A 24,945-nucleotide genomic window follows, 5' to 3' on the forward strand; every position below is an offset into this window, starting at 1 on the left:
TAGGATAAAGTTGTTAAGTAAAACCCTTCTCAGCCAGAAGCATTCCTATAAGAACAGGTTTATTGACTAGCCATATGCTAGCCAGAAAAAGAAGCAGGTCCTGGGACATGCAGTCGAAACATCAGCCGCAGGGATAGACGGAGAAGGCAAACATTTCCAACATCCGGGGTTTGATGGGGTTCTCTTATATTTTTGCAGAGAAAGATATAAGTTATTTGGAGGAATTTTCACTGTCTATAAATGGGGATGGAGAAGAATACATGGGGCTAGTTTGGGGAGAGGTTCCTAATATGCAGGAAGAAGTGTTTGCTGTTTTCTGATGGTTTGCTGGTAACAGTCTGAGAGGGTCATGTGTAAGCAGGATACACTGAAACCTGGTGGCCAGCTGTCCCTTTTTGAATAAGAGCTGTACTAGCTCTTATACTAACACTCTTCTGAAATAGCTCTGGAAGTTGATTCACATTTTTCACATACGCTCAGGAAAGGGGACAGTTTTCCACTAAGACTTCACTCTGTTAACTGATAAACTCCTGCCCCTTCTTCCCACCTTCTGGCCTGCTATAATTTAATTTAGGAATACTACACAATTAATACATTTTTAATGCCTAGTATAGACTTATTATTATTTATGATAAGTACTATACAATTTTGTTTTCCTTCAATTGAAATTTCTTTCTTTTCATTACACATTTTTTCAGTCTTCATAAAAAATCCCAAGAGTTGCTTGGCTGTGAGTACAACGGTCACCCAGAAAGCAAGATGAAAACAACATTATGGGAACACTGAAGAAGAGAAGCAAGCCAAACATGGAATTAGTAATATTTACCTATTTCTCTAAGGAGCAACTACTTACCCTTCATTACATTCATAGTGAGCCTGTGAACCAAACTCAAAATTTCCATTTACATAGACTACTTGACCATTCGCGGGATCTCCTAGCTGGGAACATCGCTTTCCTTAAAATAAAAATTCCAAATTTGTTGTTTTATACCAATGTCACAACAGACTTAAATCAAAATCAAAATTTTACATTGACATATTAAATTCATGGAAATATTTTCCTTCTTATTTTTATTAAATTTTTTAAAGATAACATTGGTTAATAAGGTTAATAGGTTTCAAGTGTACATTTCTATGATACATGATCTGTATATTGTATTTTGTGCCTACCACCCAAAGTCATATCATTCTCTATCACTATAGGGTACACTTTACTGCCCTCCCCACCCCCTCTTCCCTCTGGTAACCACCCTACTGTGTCTGAGTCTATGAGTTTCAGTTTTATGTCCCACATATGAGTGGAATCATACGGTTGTTAGCTTTTCCTGACTGACTTATTTTGCTTAGCAAGATATTCTCAAGATCTATCCATGTTGTTGCAAATGGCTTAACTTAAGAGTCACATTTCCCCAGAGATTAATAGCCAAATAACAAATTTCCTGGACTTTTTCAAAGTCTAAAAAAATACATTGCTAACTAAAATCTAGAGTCACACAAGAAAGCCACCATTGCAGTAGTGGAAAATGCATCCTAAATGTGAGAAAATCTCTAGAGCAATAACAGTAAGAAGTTTTGTGTGCTTACTTGTACAGGCCTCCTGGAGGGGTGTCCACGTGTTATCAGCCTGACAAACAGCAGTGGTGGAGAGAAGAGGGATGATAGGCTTGTATCCTAGGCGACACTCATATTCTACTCTGTCCCCAGGTTGATAAACGGTTTGAGGAGGACCTTTGAGCATCATAGACTGGAATCTCGGTGGATCATCACAGGTATCTGGACAGAACAGAATAAGAACATAAAAATAAAATATTTTCTCTTTTCAACAGCCATGGATTGTGGACTGACAGCAGGCAGGTAGTACAGAATATATGCAAAAGTCCTTGGGAAGATTTTAATTGATTGTTCCATGCTTTTACCGTACAATGAGCCATGCTTGTTTTTCATCCATTCTATCAGCTTTCATTTCTTGGGGAATAATTTAAATATTCATTAAACCGTAAATTAAAGATGCAGCTGCAATATTTTTGGCTTTAAAATATATTTAAAGGTATGCTTCCTTCCCTATTTTTTTAAAATTCATTTCACTCTTACCTCTCCCCTAGAAAGACTTCTACAGTATATAGTCCTTGGTCAGATTACTCTCCCACAGTCTGAAATGCAAACTGATGATGACGCTGATGTTGCCTTGTTACTTCAGTCTCAGTCTTTGTTTGGAAGGCAAGACCTGGAGGTCAGGGATCCTGTGTCTTCTTTTCCGAGTACACTCTCTACCCAGTGGGTGCTCAAGAAATGCTGTGGTAAGTGTAACTATTAAATAAGCAGTGTGGATTTCATAGAGCAAAATAAATATAAACTAGACTATTTCAAAACACAAGACTTCATGCCATATTTCATATCAGTGAACAGAGTATTTTATAAGTGAGTAGATGCTAAATAAGTATAAAATTTTGTAACTTTGATGTTATTTTAAATATAATTAATTCTTTCTTCATGAATCAGTGAATAATGCTTGGCCTCAAAATTTCCCTGAGGTAGCTATTTGGGCTGTACTGCTACATTGCTATGCTACCAGAATTAAAATTTTTTTTTTTTTTGTATTTTTCTGAAGCTGGAAACGGGGACAGACAGACAGACTCCCGCATGCGCCCGACCGGCATCCACCCGGCACGCCCACTAGTGGCGATGCTCTGCCCACCAGGGGGCAATGCTCTGCCCGTCCGGGGTGTCGCTCTGCAGCGACCAGAGCCACTCTAGCCCCTGGGGCAGAGGCCAAGGAGCCATCCCCAGCGCCCGGGCCATCTTTGCTCCAATGGAGCCCTGGCTGTGGGAGGGGAAGAGAGAGACAGAGAGGAAGGAGGGGGGGATGGAGAAGCAAATGGGCGCTTCTCCTATGTGCCCTGGCCGGGAATCGAACCCGGGTCCCCCGCACGCCAGGCCGATGCTCTACTGCTGAGCCAACCGGCCAGGGCCCAGAATTTTTTATTTCGGGATTTTTTGGGGTGTTTTTTTTCTATCCAGAATAGCGTCTTTTCTACTTCAGCAATTCTCTTCCTTTAAATTATCTGTGGGCTTGAAAATCTAACTAATTTGATAAAGTTAAGTCCTAAAGGGCTAGAAGAATGCAGAGGCCTCACCTAGAAGGGTAAGTCCTAAAGAGAAAGGAGATGGATCTATTTTGACCCCTGAGAAACCTTTCTTTTTTTACTCTCTGGATTGCTTTTATATCAGATTGATGTTAAGCATATATATATATATATATATATATATATATATATATATATATCTATGAAATAGCAAAAATCCTGTGACTCTTAAAATTAAATTTATTGGAATAACATTAGTTAATAACATTATATAAATTTCAGGTGTACACCATTGTAATAGGACATCTGTGCACTCTACGGTGAAATTTAGTCTCCTCCCCCACCTCGATTAAACCTCATCATGCTTCCCCCACAACACTTCCATTATGGTAACCACCATTCTATTGTCTGTAACTGTGATGTTTTTATTTATTTGTTTTATTTGTTCATTTGTTGCTTTTTTAAAATATCCAACATATGAGTGAAATCATACAGTTTTTATCCTTTTTGAGCTGACTTACTTAAAACAATCCTCTCAATGTCTATTCACTTCTTTGAACATAGTAATATTTAATCTTTTTATGAACACCTAGAATTCCATAGCATACATGCACCACCTCTTATTTATCCAGTTATCTGTTGTTGTTTTTTCTTAGCGAGAGAGAGAGACAGAGGAATGGATAGGGACAGACAGGAAGGGGAGAGATGAGAAGCATCAGTTCTTTGTTGCAGCACCTTAGTTGTTTATTGATTGCGTTCTCATATGTGCCTTGAGTGGGGGGCTCCAGCTGAGCCTGCAAACCCTTGCTCAAACCAGCCACCTTGGGCTCAAGCCAGTGACCTTGGGCTTCAAGCCAGAAATCTTTGAACTCAAGTCAGCGGCCATGAGTTCATGTCTGTGATTCTATGATCCAGCCAGCGACCCTGTGTTCAAGCTGGTGAGCCCACACTCAAGCCAGTGACCTCAGGGTTTCTAACCTGGGTCCTCTGTGTCCTAGGCTGATGATGTTCTATCCACTGCACCACTGCGTGGTCAGGCTCCTAATAGTCTTTTGATGGAGTCTTTAAGGTTTTCTATATACAGAATTTTGATATATGGAAATAATGACAGTTTAACTCCTTCAATCCCAATTTGGATGCCATTTAGTTCAGTTGCTTGTCTAATTTTTCTGGTGAGGACTTCAGTACTATGTTGAATAACAGTGGTGAGAGTGGGCTTCCTTGTCTTGTCTTGATCTGAGAATGAAAGCTTTCAGTTTTTCACCAGTGAGTATAACATTAGCTGAACAGTTGTCATATAGTGCCTTTATCATGTTAAGATACTTTGCTTCTCTGTTGTGCTTTCGTCATAAATAGATGTTTTATCTTGTCAAATACCTTCATCTGGTAATGATCATATAGTTTTTATCTTTTATTTTGTTAATGTGGTACATCACATTGATTAATTTATGAAGGTAGAATCATCTGTCCATCTTGGAATGAACCCCACTTGATCATGATATATATGATCCTTTTCATGAATAGCTGTATTAGATTTGTTAGTATTTTGTCTAGGATTTTTCCAATGATGTTATCAGAGATATTGGCCTGTAAAATTTTTGGTGTGTTGTCCTTGCCTGGTTTTGTTATTAGGATAAATTTGGTTTCATAAAATGAGTTTGTAAGTATTGCCTCCTCTTCTATTTTTTAATTGGTATTATATTCCTTTGAATGCTTGGCAGAATTGACCAGTAAAGCCATCTGGGCCTGTACTTTTGTTTAAGGCGCAGATTTTAATTACTGTTTTAATTTCCTTTCTAGTGACTACCTAGGTTTTCCAATTTTATGTTTTTCAATTTAAGTATAATAGTATATAATATTCCATTGATTATTTTATTTTCAGGTATACAATATAGTAATTAGACAGTTTTATCCCTTACAATGAGATCATCCCACTAATTCCAGGAATAATCTGTCACTGTGAAAACTTATCACAATATTATTGACTATATTTCTCTTCACTTTTTCATCTGCCTCTTTCTGGCAACCACTTCTTTATTCACTGTTTCTATGAGGTTTTTTTTTATTTATTTTTAATTTTTTTATTGATTGAGTTTGGGTAGAGGAGAGAGAGACAAAGAAAAAGGGGTTGGAAGGAATGGTAAGCATCAACCTGTAGTAGTTGCTTCTCATATGTCCCAGGACCAGGCAAGTTGGTGACCTCAGCATTGCAGCCGATGCTTACCCACTGTGCCACCACAGGTCAGGTTGTTTTGCTTTTTTAGAGTCCACAATAAGTGAAATCATATCATATTTGTCTTTCTCTATCTTACTTAATTTAGCAGGACACCCTCTAAGTCCATCCATGTTGCTGCAAATGACAAGATTTAATGTTTTTCTTATTACAGTACAATATTCCACTTTCTGTATATATATCACAATTTTTTATGTATTTTTCTACTGATGGACACCTACTTTGTTTTCATATCTTATTATAAGTAATGCTGCAAGGAACAAATATGTGCATATACCTTTTAGATTACCCAGAAGTGGAGTTGCTGGGTTATACTGTAGATCTGTTTTTATTTTATTAAGGAATATCTATACAGCTCTCTATAGTGACTGCACCAATCTGCAGTGCCACCAACAGAGCACAAGGGCTCCATTTTCTCCGTATATCATTTTCCGACTTTTTAAATATAGTCATCCTGACTGGTGTGATGTGGTATCTCACTGCTGTTTTGATTTGCATTTTCTTGATGATTAGTGATGTTGAGCATCTTTTCCTATGTCTGTTGGCCATAAGTGTGCCTTCTTGGAGAAATGCCTTTCATATTTTCTGCCTATTTTCTGATTGGTTGTTTATTAATTTTGTTATTGATATGTATGAGTTTCTCATATAGTTTTGGTTATCAATCCCTTATCTGATACACAGTGTGTCCGTAAGGTCATGGTGCACTTTGACCGGTCACAGGAAAGCAACAAAAGACGATAGAAATGTGAAATCTGCACCAAATAAAAGGAATACTCTCCCAGTTTCATACCTATTCAGTGCAGTTTGATGTGGGCTCACATACAGATTTTTTAGGGCTCCTTAGGTAGCTATCCTGTATAGCCTCTACAGACTCGTCACTGACTGATGGCCTACCAGAACGGGGTTTCTCCACCCCAAACTGCTAGTTTCCTTCAACTGCTTATCCCACCAAGTTATGTTATTCCTATGTGGTGGTGCATCATTATAAATGAGCCGATATTCACGATATTCACGTTGCACATTGGTCACGGATTCGAATTTAGCGAGCCACAGAACACAGTGAACTTTCCTCTGTACCATCCACATCTCAACTGGCATGGCCATGGGCTGCTCCACTGTATACACGGTGTTACGTCATCATCCGCACATTCGCACATGCTGCCATATCATCCTACAGAAACTGGGAGGGTTTTCCTTTTATTTGGTGCAGATTTCACATTTCCATTGTCTTTTCTTGCTTTCCTGTGACCGGTCAAAAGTGCACCATGACTTTACGGACACATTGTATATATATGGAAGTATATTCTTCCATACTGTAGGTTGTCTTTTCATTTTTTGACGATGTCCTTTGCCATGTAGTACATTTTCAATTGATAAAGACCCATTTGCTTATTTTTGCTTTTGCTCTTCTTGTCTGAGGAGACATATCCAAAACATCATTACTAAGAGATATGTCAAACACTTTGCTACTTATGTTTTTTCTAGGATTTCTAAGGTTTCAGGCCTTACATTTATATCTTTAATCCATTTTGAGTTTATTTTCATATGTGTTGTAAGAGAGTGGTCCGTTTTCCCCAACACTATTGAAGAGATTGTCATTTCTCCATTGTATATTCTTGCCTCTTTTTTTGTAGCTTAGTTGATCATATAAGCAAGGGTTTATTCTGGGTTTTCTATTCTATTCCATTGATTTCTGGGTCTGTTTTTGTGCCTATACCATACTGTTATGATGATTACTGCTTTGTAGTACAGTTTTAAACCAGGGAGTGTGATACCTCCATCTTTATTCTTCTTTCTCAAGGTTGCTTTGGCTATTTGGTGTCTTTTGTGGTTCTATATCAATTTTAGGATTATTATTTGTTATGGAACAAAATAATAATCCTAAAATTTATATAGACCTACAAAAGAGAAAGGACATTGATATTTTAAAAAGGATTATATTGCAGATGTAGATTGCTTTGTTTAGCATGGTCGTTTTCATAATATTAATCTTTCCAATACATGAGCATAGTATATCCTTCCATTTATGTGTGTCTTATTCAATATCTATAGTTTTAAAGTACATGTCTTTATTCCCTTTAATTAAATTTATTCTGTTCTTTAAAATTTTTTCCTTGCAATTGTAAATGAGATTGTTTTATTTATTTCTCCTCCTTATTTTTTCTTATTCATGTATAGGAACTTGACCAGCTTCAGTACCTTTAGTACATTAATTTTGTATCCTGCTACTTTACTAAATTTCTTCATTAATTCCATAAAATTTTTGGTGGATTCTTTAGGATTTTCTATATATAGTATCATTTCATTACAAAATGCCTACAGTTTTACTTTTTTCTTTACAATTTGGATGCTTTTTATTTCTTTTTCTTCTTTGATTGCTGTAGCTCAGAATTTTGATACTATTTTGAATAAAAGTGGTGAGAGTAGGCATTCTTTTCTTATTCTTGAAAACTTTTTTTGAACATATTAGCTGTGTGCTTGTTATATATGGCTTGATAAAGTTAAGGTAAGTTCCTACTATACCATTTCGTTGAGTGTTTTTGTCATAAATAGATGTTAAATTCTGTCAACTGCTTTTTCTGCATCTATTGAGATAATTATGATTTTTATCATTGGTTTTAATGATGTAATGAATCACATTGATTGTTGTGGATGTTGAACCATCCCTGCATCCCTGGTATAAATCCCATTTTATCATGATATATATAGGGTGGGGCAAGTAAGTACACAGTTATAAGTACATAAAACTAGAGTTTATTCTTGTATTAATTATTATGGTATTATTTTATTTTCCATATGAACAACTGTGAGCTACTTTTGTCCCACCCTGTAATCCCTTTAACAGATGTTGAATTTGGTTTGTTGAATTTTGTGGAGAATTATAATATCTATTTTCATCAGGGATATTGTTCTGTAATTCTTTTTATGGTAGTGTCTTTGTTTTGTTTAGGTATTAGACTAATGCTAACCTTATAAAATAAGTTTGGAAATATTCCTTCCTCTTTAATGTTCAGAAATAGTTTCAAAAAAGTAGGTACTAAATCTTTAAATATTTGGTAGAGTTCACCTGTGAGGCTATTGGCCCTGGGCTTCATTTTGTTGTTAATTAAAAAAAAATTACTTGAGTTTCATTGCAAGTTACTGGTATGTTCAGATTCTCTGTTTTTTCCTAGTTTAGCCTTCGAAGCTTGTATGCTTCTAGAAATTTATTCATTTTTCTGGATTATCCAGTTTGCTGACATATCATTGTTCCTATAGTCAGTCTTTCTTTCTCTTTCTTCCTTCCTTCCTTCCTTCCTTCCTTCCTTCCTTCCTTCCTTCCTTCCTTCCTTCCTTCCTTCCTTCCTTCCTTCTTTCCTTCCTTCCTTCCTTCCCTCCCTCCCTCCCTCCCTCCTTCCCTCCCTCTTTCTCTTCTCCTCCTCTCCCCTCCCCTCCCCTCCCTCCCTCTTCTTTCTTTCTTTCTTTCTTTCTTTCTTTCTTTCTTTCTTTCTTTCTTTCTTTCTTTCTTTTTTTCTTTCTTTCTTTCTTTCTTCTTTCTTTCTTTCTTGGCAGGGAGGTGGAGAGACAGACTCCCACATGCACCCTGGCTGGTATCTACCTGGCAACCCCTTCTGGGGCTGATGTTCTGCCCATCTGGGACCCTACTCCATTGCTCCTCAACCCAGCTATTCTAGTACCTGAGATGAGGCCAAGGAGCCATCCTCAGCCCCGGGGGCCAACTTGTTTATTTGAGCCATAGTTGCAGGAAGGGAAGAGAGAGAAAGAGAGAGAGAGAGAGAAAGGGGAGGCATGGATAAGCAGATGGTTGCTTCTCCTGTGTGTCCTGACCAGGAATCACACCCGGACTTCTACATGCTGGGCTGGTGCTCTACAGCTGAGCCAACTGGCCAGGGCCTGTTCATATATTTTTTAATGATGCTTTGTATTTAAATGTTGTCAGTGGCAATATCTTTTTTTTATTTCTGATTTTTTTTTATTTGTGTCTTCTCTCTTTTTACTTTATGTTTCAAGCTAGAATTTTGTCAATATTATTTATCCTTTCAAGGAACCACCTTTTAGCTTCACTGATCTTTTCTTTTTTTAAAAAAGTTATTTTCTATTTCTTTATTTTCTTCCTTCTGCTTACTTCGGGTTTTGTTTTTTCCCTTTTTCTAGTTCCTTTAGATCTAAATTATATTGTTTATATGGTATCATTTCTGCTTATTAATAAAGGCCTGTATACCTATAAACTTTTCTCTTATAACTCCTTTTGCTGTCTCCCATAAATTTTGTAAAGTTTGTTTTTCTTTTCATTTTTCTCAGGGTAGCTTTAGTTTTTCTGTTTGATTAGAATTTTCTGACTACTATATTTATTATTATTTTTTTTGGGGGGGAAGGCACTTAATAGTTTTAAATGAGTGCTGATACCAAGGCACAAAGTTGGTCATTTGCAAAGAGAAGTGTGAGGAGACAGAGAAAATATCTTCATTCTAATAGAGATAAAATAGAAGTGATAGTTTTAGAAGAGTGCCTAAAGTTACGGGGAGTATGAGCTGGATTATGTAGGTCTTCCTGAAATAGTTTGCTCAGAAACGGTCCCAAAGGGGGTAACATCATAACTCAGTTTGGAAGAAAGGACCCAATTATACAAGATGCAGGAGGAGAATGTTCCCAAACCGAGTGACAGCAAGTACAGAAGACCCAAAGTTATAGTTTAACCTATTTAATGAGCACAAATTTATTCCCTTACACCAGTCATTTGTGAAATACTGTCAGAGAATCATGCTCCTTCCCCCCAGGCACCTGTCTTGGGCTATAACATATTAGTACTATGGTTTGATTACTATCTGTAGTTCCAATAGATTTCAGCAAATACTTATTGATTGCTTACTGTGTGCTGGCACTGGGGAACTAAGAGTGAGCAAAACATAGTCACTGTCTATGTTCATGTGTGAGTGGGTGCAAGCAGACAAATAGTGAAATAAGGATCTCAAAATAGGAATGGTTTGTTAATACTCACCAGGGTATTGCCAAAACCAGAATGGATCAGGCACATACAAGGCAAATACATATTTATTGAGTGAATTCTGCTAAGGACAGAATGCAGCCTACAAACTGTATATGTAATAGGGTCCTAAAAATAATTAGGGTATGTTTTTAGATTGTATACTTTTTATACAATAAGCATGTGTGTGTGTGTACACGAATATACGAAACATGAATCCAACTTAGTCGGTGGCCTTCAGCTTCAGTTTATAAACTTTGGGTAAAACCCTATTGATATTATTTATCATTCATTTCTTAGAACTTTTGTTTCTAACTAGATTTGGCTACCAGTATTTTAGATTTCTTCGAATCTCGCTCAAATGGGACCCAACCTGATGAAAAAGAGAAAAATATTGTCCAAAAGACATTTGGGGACAGAATAGAATATTATCTATATTGGATGTGAATATGAATGTGACTCCATAGTTAAAAAGAAAAAAGAAAGAAAAGGAAAGTGCCTGCAAACCAATTACCAATACAATTTGTGGGGCAACAAGCAGCCTGTTACCTTATGGACAACAATCACTGAGCGCTCCCTTCTTAATCTCTCTAAATCCCAAGACCCAGAGCCAGCTCTCACTCAAGGACTCCATGCAGAACTGCTCCCTAACTCCCATACAAGGCAAGTAGTGATCTTTCTTACTCCACACCCCCACACCGCTGGCCTGGGCACTTCCATAAAACACACACCCAATAATAATAATGCCTGTCCTGGGATCCTCCAGCCTAACCCAGTGGGGCACAAACACTCCACTCTCCCAGGTATTACCCCGCCCAGGAAACACATCGCAAAACGCCCCACCCGAACAGCACGGCTCCTAGCAATATCCCACACACCGGGGAACTCCAGAGAAAGCCCTCACTTTAAGCACAGGTGAGGGATTCCCATCCCGATTGACTCAGTCCCCAAACATCTGCAAGCTTGTGCTAGGGGCACAACTTGGTCCCGGGCAAAAATGGCTGTGTCTAGCACCCCGCGAGGCTCAGTGACTATCACCAAGTAGCCCTCACTGCGGGCACTACCGGGTCCCCACGTCCCGGATCCGCCACAGCACAACCCTGAGGATCTGTGGCTGAGCCTTCCACCCCAATTCTGCACCACCCGGGTCGACCAAGCCCCGTGCCTCCCACCCCACCCACCAGGCAAAGTTCCCTCCGCCCTGGGCTCAGGGAGGCCAGCTCCCCAACCTGCAGTTCGTCTCCAGAGCTCACAACCTTTCCGGTCCCCTACCGGAGCCTGAGGGTAGCAGGAGCACTAGGGTCACCAAATGGATCCCAACGAAGCGCCAAGAAGAAAAGAGACTCTCGAGGTGGTAGGAAGGTGCCCTGCGCGGCTTGGGAGACATCGTCGTTTTTCCCGTCATCAGCGGGAAACCGGAGGGACAGTGAGCGAGCATTTACCTTTTTGATTGTGGCGGGAGGGAGATGCAACAATCCCCAGTCTCACAATGTGTCAGGTGAGGTACCGCTGGTGGGCGCGATGCGGGCCGTGACGGAAGGGGCGGGCGGACCAATGGCAGGTTTCCTTGAGGAGCCTCAGAATGAGCGGGGCGTTAGCCCTGAGGGAGCGGGGCGTGGCCTGGACGCGGTCACCACCTCCACCCTCTGACAGCTCAGGCACTCGCGGGGCTGATCCTTCTTCACAGCTACCCTGAAGCACTGATGCGGTTTGCGGGAATATGTGGTTCACCGCCTTGTCCTTAAACGGGCAGTTGCCACCCCACTCAGGAACAGTGGAAAGGAAACAACAGCTGGCCAAGTCATCGTTGCGGGAACCCTGGATGGCAAAATAAAGCGCATGGTTCTGCCTGACCTGCGGTGGCTCAGTGGGTAAAAGCATCAACTTGGAACACTGAGGACGCTGGTTCAAAACCCGGGTTTCCCTGGTCAAGGCACATATGGGAGTTGATGCTTTCTGCTCCTCCCTCCCTTCTCTCTCTCTCTCTCTCTCTCTCTCTCTCTCTGTGTCTCCTCTCTTTAAAATTAATAAAATCTAAAAATAAATAAATAAAAATAAAGCGCATGGTTCTAAAAATAGAAACGTAAACTCTAGACAGTGAGTCATCTAGGGGTCAGCACCCTAGGTTCCACTTTTGTCTTGGGGTCTCCAAAGAGGCACATTAAGGTCTGTTCAGATCCGGGGGCAGAAGAAAATATCGGGTCCCTTATATTAGAAAGAAGTGTAAAGTTGGATTTTGCCAGGCATTTCAGAAGTCGGGGTCCAGGGCACACGTCCAGTGTGCACACCGTTTAACCTGCCTCTGGGTCTCCAGACTGTCAATAGTGCCAGGGCCCCTGCTGTAATTTGGCATTAATCAGACATAAATAGAGACAATTCTTGAGATTTCCGTGGTATCTTGTCATCTTCTGAATTCTCCCTCTCAAGGCCTGCTAGATTTCAAAACATAGAATGGTTTGTCCATTGCACCCTTTATCCCAAATTAAATGACTGCCCCTTGTTCCCTTGAGAGGACCCCGGTGTTGCTGAATTATTAAATACTATGTCATTAAGTATACTAGGCCTCAATCTATGCGACCCTTGCCATTTCGGAACTAAATGTTTTATTGAAGACACAATACATATGCTTGAAAAAGATAAGTACAAACATGTTTTAAATTAAAACACTTTGTTTTATTGATTTTTAGAGAGAGAGGAAGGGGGAGAGAGAGAAGGAAAAAGAGAGAAACAATGGCTTTATTGTTCCACTTATTAATGCCATCATTGGTTGATTCTTGTATGTGCCCTGACTGGGAATCAACTGATCAATTGTACCCTGCCAGGGCCCAAGTGTGTTTAAGTGTCAAATTAGTGGATGTAATTAATGCCATGATTGGTTGGATGAGAAGGAAGAATTAATAGGAGGGAGACTTTTGTGGTGAAGCAATCTCAATTCTAGAACATTAAAAATGAGCCAGATTCATAACCACAGCCTAGTAGCCTATGTTTACAGAGGCCCCTCATGCCCTCGGCATTACAGGAAAAACCCAGAGACTGGGCTGCCAAGCCTCCCGCACAGTGATCCTGCCATCTTGACCCTCATAAGAGAGGTTCAGTAGAACTGAGACTTTCCCAGACTAATTGGTTCTGTGCAGGTTTATCCTCATTTGCATTTCCTGATCAATCAGAGTAGCTAAATTCTGACTAATCAAGACAGTGTGTTTTGGACCAATCAAACTATGGATTTGGAGCCCTCATTTTCTTGGGAACATAGCAATCCCGGTCAGGGAGAAACGTCCTCCTACATGAGCCGGCTTCACCCCTATTAAGGGGAAGTACATTTTCAGTTTTCACTGAAGACTTCCTTATTCCTGCTGGAGCTAAAGCACTTGGATCGAGGTTGCCAGGGTCGCATTGTGGGCCATCTCCCAGTCCTGCTGTCCCACAGTCCTGCTGTCCAGCAGTTGAGCTGTTATGTAGTCCCGCTATTTCACGATTGAACTATCTCACAACTGTGCTTTTCCACAGATGTGCTGTTTCAGGGTTGAGCAGTTTTCACTGAATAAATTCCTTCCTCTCACCGCACCTCAAACTGGGGAATTCTGTTGGCATCGAATTGGCTATGATTATCTCTGTCAACAAAATAACACCACAGTATCTTTGATTATGAAACCCAGGCACTCCATATGACACTTAATTATAGAAAGTACAAGTAAGGAGACAGTGAATGGGACTCAGTGAGGGGGAGTTATCATTTCTCTTCATTCTTACTTTTATAAAAGTGACATAGCAGAAATGTCTGTGGCTCAATGTTGGCACTTACTGTGACAACAGAATCTATTTTTCTCTGCAAGCATTCTACACAATGTGATATATCAATTATATCTCAAAGCTGGAAAAACTACTCATCTTATCCGAATGTCAGTAGATTACAGACTTGAAGCCACAAGCTGCAACCTATGTCCCAGGATAGCAGAGCTATTGTTTGTTTCTGATATTCAGTACTAGGCTTCCCCCTGTAACATACAGTAATAGAGTGTTTTTAATAGCTGCATAGATTATCTGTGGCTCCTCCTGCAAACATCAAAGTTACCTTCGATGTGTAGGTTACCTACCTCTGTGTAGGTTTTTTTGGGCTAGCAAGTGAAATAGCTGGGTTAGTAACTTTTTGTATGTGAATTATACATAGGGTAATTGTTCACTTTCTGCTGGTATGCAAATGAGAGGGAAGGAAAAATGTTTGACCTCAGACTCCAATGTTATACTTCTCCAAATTAAGCAATAAGTGGCAGAGTTTAGTCATTTAAAAATGTTAATTTCACAAAAGGAAATCAAAAAGGACCAGTTGATGCCAGATAAAAATTTATAAATGACCTTAGGGAATAAATGATAAACCTCTGAATAAAGACAATTTGAAGGGCTAAGAAAGGGCTTGTTAAATGCCCTAACAGTCCACAGGAGGGCAGCAGTGTTACAATTTACAAAGAATTCATTTCAGTGTAACCTTTCATAGATGAGCTTGGAAATGATAAAAGTATTGCAGCTTAGGGGGAAAAAAGAACGAAAAATGAGTATAGTCACTCTATTGTATATGCCTTTTGGAAGTCAGTATAGTATGTCAAATCCTGTTCTTGAATAGAAATTTGCAAAGTCTTAAAATATGTAAAATAGTTTATTCTAGCTTACACTATTCGCTGTCAGGCATGGATTAGTACATTATAGAATAGCAGAGTTGCCTATGTTCCTTAAACTTAGACTTTGCTTTAACAATGCAAACTCAAATTCCTCCTGTTCCAGGTCTCTTCAGCATTCTCACAGAAAACGTAGCATTAGTTATCTTGAATGTTCTCCCTGCATATATTATAGCAATATACAAGTATAAAAAATAACCCAAGTTAAACCCAAATAAAATTTGTTAAAATTATTACTTAGAGTCAAGCTAATTTTCATCCAGTGTTGGTATTAGAAAAATTGCTTCTGTGCTTTTAAACCACAGATCATCTTGTTTGTTAGCCAGGCATCAAGCCCTTGACTGAAGTCTTAGGCAATTTTGGATATCTTTAATAGGCTGATTTACTGAAACTTCACATTTCTTAAGTAAATATAATCCTTTTGCTTTTATCTTTTTAAGTTTCCATGTAGAAACGGACTGTGGGAGTTGAGAGTCTCTAATGAAGAGGTTCTCAACCTTACCTGTGTATTAGAAGCACTTGGAAAGCTTAAAAAAGTCTCTCTGCCCAGGACACATTGCGGATCAATTATGTGGGAAAACTCTGGCTAATATGGACATTTAAATGATGTTAATTCTTTTAATGCATGAACATGATATATGTTTCACTTGTTTGTATCTTCTTTAATTTCTTTCTTCAGTATCCTATAGTTTTCTGGGTACAAGTCTTTTATATACTTGGTTAAATTCATTCCTAGGTATTTTATTCATTTTGAAGCAATTGTGAATGGTATTGTTTTCTTGGTTTCCCTTCCTAATAGTTCATTATTGGTATATAAAAATGCAACTGGCTCTGGCTGGTTGGCTCAGCAGTAGAGCGTCGGCCCAGTGTGTGGAAACCCAGGTTCAATTCCCACCCAGCACACACAGGAGAAGCGCCCATCTGCTTCTCCACTCCTCCCCCTCTCCTTCCTCTCTGTCTCTCTCTTCCCCTCCCGCAGCCAAGGCTCCATTGGAGCAATGTTGGCCACGGCGCTGAAAATTGTTCTATGGCCTCTGCCTCAGGCACTAGAATGGCTCTGGCTGCAATAAGCAATGCCCCAGATGGGCAGAGCATCGCCCCCTGGTGGGCATGCTGGGTGGATCCCCGTGGGGTGCATGCAGGAATCTGTTTGCCTCCGGGCTTCTAACTTCAGAAAAATACAAATAACAATAATAATAATAATAAAGATGCAACTGATTTCTGGATATTTATTTTGTTTTCTGATACTTTGCTGAATTCATTTATCTGTTCTAGTGTTGTGTGTATGTGTGTGTGTGTAATTTTATCTGTATATTATTGATATATCATGTTATCTCCAAAAAAGTAACTGTTTTACCTCTTCCATTTCAATTTGGATGCCTTTTATATCTTCTTCTTATTTTATTTTTATGGCTAGGACTTCTAGTAGTACACTGAATAAGAGTGGTGATAGCGTACATTCCTGTCTTGTTCCTGATCTTAAGGGAAACACTTGTAGTTTTTGCCCCTTGAATATGATGTTGGCTATGGGGTGTCATATATGGCCTTTATTAGATTGAGGTTTTCCCCTTTATTCCCACATTACTGAGAGTTATTTTCATAAATATGTGGTGAATTTTATCAAATGTTATTTCTGCCTTTATTGATATGATGATGTGATTTTTATTCTTCATTTTGTTTATATGGTATATTGTGTTTATTTATTTGTAGATGTTGTACCAACTGAACATCCCCTGAAAAAAATCCCACGTAATTGTGGTTTATGGCCTTCTTAATGTATGCTGGATCTAGTTTGCCAATATTTTCTTGAGGATTTTAGCATCTAGGTACATCAGAGATACAAGCTTATAAATTTTTTTTAGTGTCTTTATCTGGTTTTGGAATTAGGATAATGATGGCCTCATAAAATGAGATTGGGAGTCTTCCCTCTTGTTAAAATTTGAGAATTGGCCCTGGCCAGTTGGCTCAGTGGTAGAGCGTCGGCTGGCGTGCAGAGGTCCCGGGTTCGGTGCCCGGCCAGGGCACACAGGGGAAGTGCCCATCTGCTTCTCCACCCCTCCCCCTCTCTTTCCTCTCTGTCTCTCTTCCCCTCCCGCAGCCGAGGCTCCATTGGAGCAAAGATGGCCCGGGCACTGGGGATGGCTCCTTGGCCTCTGCCCCAGGCACTAGAGTGCCTCTGGTCGCAACAGAGCGACGCCCGGGAGGGGCAGAGCATCGCCCCCTGGTGGACAGAGCGTCGCCCCCTGGTGGGCGTGCCGGGTGGATCCTGGTCGGGCGCATGCGGGAGTCTGTCTCTCCCCGTTTCTAGCTTCAGAAAAAAAAAAAAAAAAAAAGAGAATTCTTTGAGAAGGACAGGTGTTAATTCTTTGAATGTTGGATGGAATTCACCTGTGAAGTCATGCAGTCCAGGACTTTTGTTTGTTGGGAGTTTTTGATTTCTGCTTCAATTTCACTGACTGTATTCTGTCTATTCAGATTTTCTGATTCTTCCTGATTCAGTTTTGGAAGATTGTATGTTTCTAGAAATTTATTTATTTTATCCAGATTGTCCAATTTGTTGGCATATTATTGTTCATAATATTTTCTTAGAATGGTGTGTAATTCTTTGTTGTCTGTCGTTATGTTTTCTCTTTCATCTCTGATTTTTATTTTTTGGGGTCTTTTTTTTCGTGATGAATCTGGTTAAAAGTTAGTCAATCTTGTTTATCTTTTCAAGGAACTATATCTTGGTTTCATTGATCTTTTGTATATATCTATATCTATATAACTGTATATATATATTATAACTATATATATATTGTCTCTATTTTATTTATTTCTGCTCTGATCTTTATTATTTCCTTCCTTCTACTCGCTTAGCTTGTTGTTCTTTTTCAAGTTCCTTTAAGTGTAAGGTTAGATTGTTCATTTGAGATTTTTCTCTTTTCTTGAGGTAGTCCTGTATTGCTATAAATTTCCTTCTTAAGGCTGCTTTCACAGCTGTCCATAAATTTAGGGTTATTGTGTTCTTAATTTCATTTGTTTCAAAGTATCTTTTGATTTCTTCCTTGATCTCACTAGTTGGTAACATGTTATTTATACCCAGATGGGCAGAGCATTGTCCCCTAGGACTTGCCACGTAGATCCTGGTCGGATGCATGAGGGAGTGTGTGTCTCTGCCACCCTGCTTCTCACTTCAGAAAAATAGAAATAAATAAATAAATAAAATGAATAAAAAATAATCTTTATTATGCTGTTTGGGATGAAATACTCTGATGGTATTAATTAAATCCAGTAGATATAATATGCCATTTAAGGCAGCACTTTTCTTGTTGATTTTCTGTCTGGAAAATCTATTCATTGAGGTCAATGCAGTGTTAAAATCACCTGCCATGCCTATAGTGCTATCAATATCTGCCTTTATGTCTATCAAGATTTGTTTCACAGCCTGACCAGGCAGTGGCACAGTGGATAGAGCGTCGGACTGGGATGCAGAAGACCCAGGTTCAAGATTTCGAGGTAGCCAGCTTGAGCGCAGGCTAATCTGGCTTGAGCAAAAAGCTCACCAGCTTGTACCCTAGGTCACTGGCTCAAGCAAGGGGTTACTCAGTCTGCTGAAGACCCATGGTCAAGGCGCATATGGGAAAGCAATCAATGAACAACTAAGGTGTTGCAACAAAAAACTGATGCTTGATGCTTCTCATCTCTCTCCATTCCTGTCTGTCTGTCCCTATCTATCCGTCTCTCTGACTCTCTCTCTGTTCCTTTAAAAAAAATATTTGCTTTACATATTTAGGTGTTCCTACATTGGGTGCATAAATGTTTACAAGGGTTATATCCTCTTGGATTTCTCTCTTTAACATTATGTAGTGTTTTTCTTTACCTCTTATGTTAGCCTTTATTTTAAAGTCTATGTTGTCAGATATAAATATTGCTACCCCAAATTTTTATTCATTTCCAATTGTAATTCCGTCTTGATTTGCTATTTGGCCCACTGTGCATGGGACTGACCCTCAGGCTGTCTGTCTGTGATGCTCTACCTTAACCAAAGCATGCAAGTTGCTGTGCAGGTGCTGACCATGGGCAGCAGAATCCACTTCAGCTGTGTATGGTGCCTGGCGAGCTCTCCTTTGAATATGTTGCCTGTACAGCTAATTAGATACTACTCTGATGTCTGAAATTGGCCCTTAGGTGTATTGGTTCTGGGCTTCTTAGGAGAGAACCTGTGCCGACCAATGTAAGATGCTGCCTGTGACTGGCTCTCAGCAACCTGCATGGAGCTATGAGCAATCCACAGTTTGTGGCTGCCTCTGCTGGACTTAGGTGTGTGAGTAAGGAGCAAGCTGTACATCAAGGTCAACTTGACTTGGGGCTGGTCAGCAAAAGACTGAAGGCACCCTGATATCTGCCAGCTCCTTGTTAGTCTCATCCACTGAAGGAGCCTCTGGAGAGTTGTTCTGCCACCAGCCAGCAGGGCAGTTCTACTGCATCTCCTGTTAAAGGGAAGCAGGAGTAAGATTCTTGGGAAAGTCAGTGAATAGCTCCTACCTCAAAGAAAAACAAATGAGTCATAGTCAGTCCCTTAATCTGTCCAGAACTCTATTTCCTGGCAAAGGCCACCAATTCCACAGTAGGGCCTAATCTTTTTAGGGTGGGCAAGAGGGATTCCTGAAGGTGTGTGGCTGTTATTTTCCCTCAAGTTGATGCCACACAGATGGGAGTGCTCCACCCATGAAAGATGATAGCTTCAGTATTGGACAATAATTCATCAAAGAAGTCATGGCGGCTGTCCTCCACTATGTCTCTCACCAGAGTCGCAAACTTCAGACTCTCCTCATACATCTCTAGTCAACTCATCCTTCTTTTCACAGAATCCCAGGATAAGTGGCTGTTACCAAGACTCTATACATTGGCCCATTATGAGGGATCCCATGTCTCTGTGAATTCCTGTCTCTTTCTGGCAGACAGAAACCTCACAGCTCTTCAGTCAAATGCTATGTGGGCACCTCTTCACAGTCCTGATGCTCTTGGCGGGGGATTCCGGCTTGGGTTTTCAGGCCCACACTTCTCAGTGTTACTCTCTTGCAGCTGCAATAGCCCCCCAGAACCTTAGCTGCTGCTCATGCGAGCAGGGCTAGCCCTTTTCACGTCTCTGCCCTTTATACTTGTTTTAATGTGGTTTCTTCTTTGAATCCTTGGTTATAAGACCCTTCTTCGTTTAGTCCTGAACTGGGTTTTTAGGATGGTTGTCCTTAAATTTAGTTGTGACTCTAGTTTGATCCTGGAGGAGGCAAGTGTGACATCCATCTACTCTGCTGCCATCTTGGATCCCTCTCCAGGAATATTATTATCAACTATTATGTAAATGTAATTTTTTTAGCATCTCTACAAGCATTTCTAAGAAGGAGGGAATCTCACTTCATCCCATTTTTAAAATATAAATACTTTCTTTAAAGAGGTAAATTACTTGCTGTTTGTTTATCTTTTGGTACAACCAGAAAATAGCGGGATATGAATATAGGAGGCTTTTATTGTCTTGGGTATCAGCTTAGTATTCCATAGATGGGAACAGTTTTAATATCCCATAAAAAGCAGCATACTAACTTGCAATTTGGAGCTTGTCATGAATTCAATATGTCTTGAGCATTTAATATTACTTCTATTCCTATGTTTTTGGTAGAATTGTTTCCCAAAGAAAACCACTCCGTGACCTTGGCTCCACCTATCAGAATTTTGTGTACTCTGTAACATCTTTGGTGTGGTAGTCCAGTTTTCCTAGTAACTTTGTGAATGTGCTGAATTTGCTTATGTAGTATAATGATATTAATATCTGAGTAGAACTTTGATATAAAAGGTATCAATATTTGAAGATATTGATACTCTATTACAAACAATTAGCCTCCAAATTTTGAACTGAAAAGTCACTGGAATAACGGTTTAGAAAGAAGTGATTAACTACATGACTACGTTTTTGGTACATATGTTAAGAATTGTGTAGTAGTTGAGATGTTTGTGTAACTTATTGTCAAAGCAGTCAATAATCATCATTGTAAAATAATTATTTTAAGCAAAACAATAAAACCTTTTAATTTAAAAATGCTTGTTTTTGTGTCACTTAAAAATATTCCCTACACAAAACTATTTTCCTTATAGATTTCAGTAATTGACAAGCTATTTGACAACAGAATGTAAGTTATATTTACACATATATATCAATATCACACATATATATTGAAATGAGAAATATATTGAATTAGAACTTTTTATAAAAGTCAATTTATGTTGATAAAAATAATTGTCTTTGGTTGAAAAATACTTCAATTAGTCTTAAAAAATAAATAGTACAGTCATCCCCGCTGCTAAGCATCACTACATTCTTGAAAATTAGTCAGTAAAAATATACTGCTCACCAAATTAGGAGATATTTCAAAATGAATATGAAGCAATAAAATATCCCCTAATTTTTGTGAGCAGTGTGGGTGCAGTAAACTTATCTGATGTATTTAATTCTTGATTATTTCTTCTCAAATTCATCTTCCTAAATGTTTCTAACCAGAGATTAGAAAGGAAAGGAGCACTTAAGGTCTATTAAAAGGTCTTTATAGCATAAAACAGTATTTACTTTGGTCCACTCTGATTCCCTCTTAATTTCCTTCTCAAAGACAAGTTGCTTTGGCCCAAATTGTGCTACTAAATTTTATACACTTGTAAAACAAAACTTGTAAAAATGCAATTGCATTACGAGTAGCAGTCCCTCCTCTTTGCCCACTGGCTCATTTGAAGAAAACCCTGCCTCATGTGAGGCCTCAGAAAAAGGAGTGACCTATTCCAACTGAGTGGAGAGTGCTACCTGAGCTAGGTGTGGTCGTTTCCTTTTCTAACACCAACAACCCACACACTAAATTGAGTGTTCTTTTCTGAAATACGTGGCTTAATGGTTACTCTGCCTTTAGCAAGTGAGGGGAGGTGCACACACAGATTAATTCAGATATAACTTGAGGTTATCTGAGGCTACTCCCTAAAATGCTGCCTACTGTTAGGTGACATGTGTAAATGAGGTAGCTTTTTATTCAAGGAGGGAGAGAAAACCGCCCGAGCCAGAAATTAGAGTGTGTCCTGTGTCCCTAAGAAATGTTCAAGGTCACACTGTTCACGTTGTACCAAGCTAGCATTTGCTGTTTTTGAGTGTTAGACCTTTCTAACATTTTATACAGTGTGTCTGTAAAGTCATGGTGCACTTTTGACCGGTCACAGGAAAGCAATAAAAGACGATAGAAATGTGAAATCTGCACCAAATAAAAGGAAAACTCTCCCAGTTTCATACCTATTCAGTGCAGTTCGATGTGGGCTCATGCACAGATTTTTTAGGGCTCCTTAGGTAACTACCCCGTATAGCCTCTATAGACTCGTCACTGACGGATGGCCTACCAGAACAGGGTTTTCCCACCAAACTGTGGATTTCCTTCAACTGCTTATCCCACAGAGTTATGTTATTCCTATGGGGTGTCGCTTTGTTAAAATGCGCCGATATTCACATTGCACTTTGGTCATGCATTCGAATTTAGCGAGCCACAGAACACACTGAACTTTCCTCTGTACTGTCCATATTGCGACTGGCATGGCCGTGGGCTGCTCCGCTGTATACATGGTGTTATGTCATCATCTGCATATGCGCACATGCTGCCACATCATCCTACAGAAACTGGAAGGGTTATCCTTTTCTTTGTTGCAGATTTCACATTTCTATCGTCTTTTGTTGCTTTCCTGTGACCGGTCAAAAGTACACCATGACTTTACGGACACACTGTAGAAGTACCCAACTGATCTAAATTTTTATTGATTTTTTTAGACGTTTTTGTTTGTTGATATTAGAATAAGTAAACAACAAATGCCATATATTAATTGTATGGCTTCTTTAAATTGCCCCAAAATTGACCTGACCTGTGGTGGCTCAGTGGATAAAGCATCAACCTGGAATGCTGAGGTCACCGGTTCGAAACCCTGCACTTGTCTGGTCAAGGCCCATATTAGAGTTGATACTTCCTGCTCCTACCCCTTTCCCTCTCTCTCTCTCTCTCTCTCTCTCTCTCTCTCCCTCTCTCTGTCCTCTCTATAATGAATAAATATAGAGTAATGGCGGGGTAGGAAGCAATACCAATAAATCTCCCCCAAACCTCAACAAGATCTTCAACCAGATACAGAAAAACCTATCCTTGGAGCCTCCAGATGTTTCGCAATACATTCAAAGGTATGAACGAGCGAAAAATTGGCTAAATATATAACCAAACCCCGAAGGAAATAGGGAGTAAGGAATGCTCCGCCTTCCTCACTAACCTAAACAGGGCAGTTTTCACTGGAAACTGAGAATATAGAAACTAAGGCGGGCAAAGGGGGTGAATCGATACAGGCCGCAGCACAAACGGCCAAACCAGGCTGTGGCACAGAGATCCAAGCCGAGGAAAAACTGTTCCTGTGACAACCCGGGCAATACAGCTAACACTCGCGCCAAACCCAGACAAAGAAAGACAAGCGGGGCAGCCATTTTACCCGATCTCCTGGTCGCCGCGCGCAGATAGTGGGTGAGAGATTTCTTCCAAAGCCCCGGGAGGGTGCGCCCATGTTACCCCACAGAGAGGCAGAGTCAGAGGCCTTTGTGTGGGACGAAAGCCTCCGGGCCGCCCCAGGGCCCTGGGAGAGCCACACACGGGGAGGGAGCGAGAGCTAATTCCAACACTGGAACTTTTCAGTGCGGGCGGGAGGTTTCACTCAGAGGGCAAGACTCCGTCCTCACATCCTGGTCTGAGCACATGGAGAGTGGGCAGGAGACTCCTCCCAGCACCTCGGGAGTGGGAGCCCGTGTTGTCCCACGGAGGGGCAGAGTCAGGGGCCTTTGTGTGGGCTGAGGGCAGAGTCTCAGGCCGCCCCAGTGCCTTGAAAAAGCCGCACACGGGGACGGAGCGAGAGCCAATTCCAACGCTTGAACTTTTCAGTGCGGGAGGGAGGTTTCACTCAGAGGGCTAGACTTCCGGTCTAACATCCTGGTCTGCGTGCGCAGATAGTGAATGAGAGTTTCCTCCAAGCGCCCCGGGAGTGGGTGCCCGCCTGTGTTACCGGACAGAGTGGCAGAGCCAGAGGTCTTTGAGTGGGCGGAAGCCCCGGCTGATTATGCTAGCAGCTCTGACTGACTGAGCCTTACCCAGAGCCCTGTGCTGAGTGGGAATAGAGTGGGGAGTTGCCAGCTCTTTGAGCCTCTTACTATCCAGGCAGAGGCAGCAGCAACCCCATAGCTGGATTCTCAGGCTACTAATTGAGGAAGGAAAGACTAGGAGAGAGGCTCCAGGAACACGGACTCTCTCACTGTCGGAGCCTATAAATGCTAATGAGCCTCGACTGCCAACGAGACTGAAGCACAATACATGACATCGCCATAGAGACTTATCAACTGCAAACCTCTACCTGAGCGTGCCAAAGGGGCAGAACCCGGGGTACAGAGTCACCGACGAGGAAGAGGGAGAGAAAAGAAAAAGCAAGAAGATAACCTCTCAAAATCAGAATAATCCACAGACTTTATAACCTATCCCATTTTATTATATTTGTTCGTTTGTTTCTCTTATCTTCATCCTTGATTTTTTTTTTCCTCCTCCAATTTGGCCGATTAACTCTCTACCGGTCTTACTCTCTCCTCTCCTTGAACTACACTACCCATAAGTGTTACATCTGCCATTATCTTTTCTTTCCTCTTCCTTTCTCTCTATGAGGGTTGCACTCAAAACCCTTAACTCTCTCTCTCTCTCTCTCCTCTTTTTTCTTTTTCTTCTTTTAGTGGTTCCCACTTTTGTTTCTCTCTCTCTCTTTCTTTTCTCCCTCTATATTAGTTTCTTGCTTTCTCCTTTACGTCTCCTCTCATTCAAACCTCAATAATGAACAAATTATTTTATCTGGGACTCAAACTTATGTTTGTGGCATTTTGGGGTTTTTTTACTTCACCTTTTAAAC

General features: G+C 40.3%; 1 protein-coding gene across 1 annotated transcript in view; it reads right to left on the minus strand.

Moving 5' to 3' along the window:
- The window catches only part of LOC136392012 (membrane cofactor protein-like), a 56,915-nt gene extending 45,064 nt beyond the window's left edge, over window positions 1-11,851 (minus strand). Inside the window, exons 1-3 of the mRNA XM_066364003.1 lie at window positions 11,743-11,851; window positions 1,585-1,773; window positions 854-956 (exon numbers count right to left, since the gene is read on the minus strand). Coding sequence (XP_066220100.1) covers window positions 854-956; window positions 1,585-1,741 — 260 coding nt within the window. The 5' untranslated portion in view covers window positions 1,742-1,773; window positions 11,743-11,851. The remainder of the gene's footprint in view (window positions 1-853; window positions 957-1,584; window positions 1,774-11,742) is intronic.
- Between the last annotated feature and the right edge of the window lie 13,094 nt (window positions 11,852-24,945).

The sequence above is a fragment of the Saccopteryx leptura genome, chromosome 2 (genome assembly GCF_036850995.1).
Source record: "Saccopteryx leptura isolate mSacLep1 chromosome 2, mSacLep1_pri_phased_curated, whole genome shotgun sequence".
Classification (NCBI taxonomy): domain Eukaryota; kingdom Metazoa; phylum Chordata; class Mammalia; order Chiroptera; family Emballonuridae; genus Saccopteryx; species Saccopteryx leptura.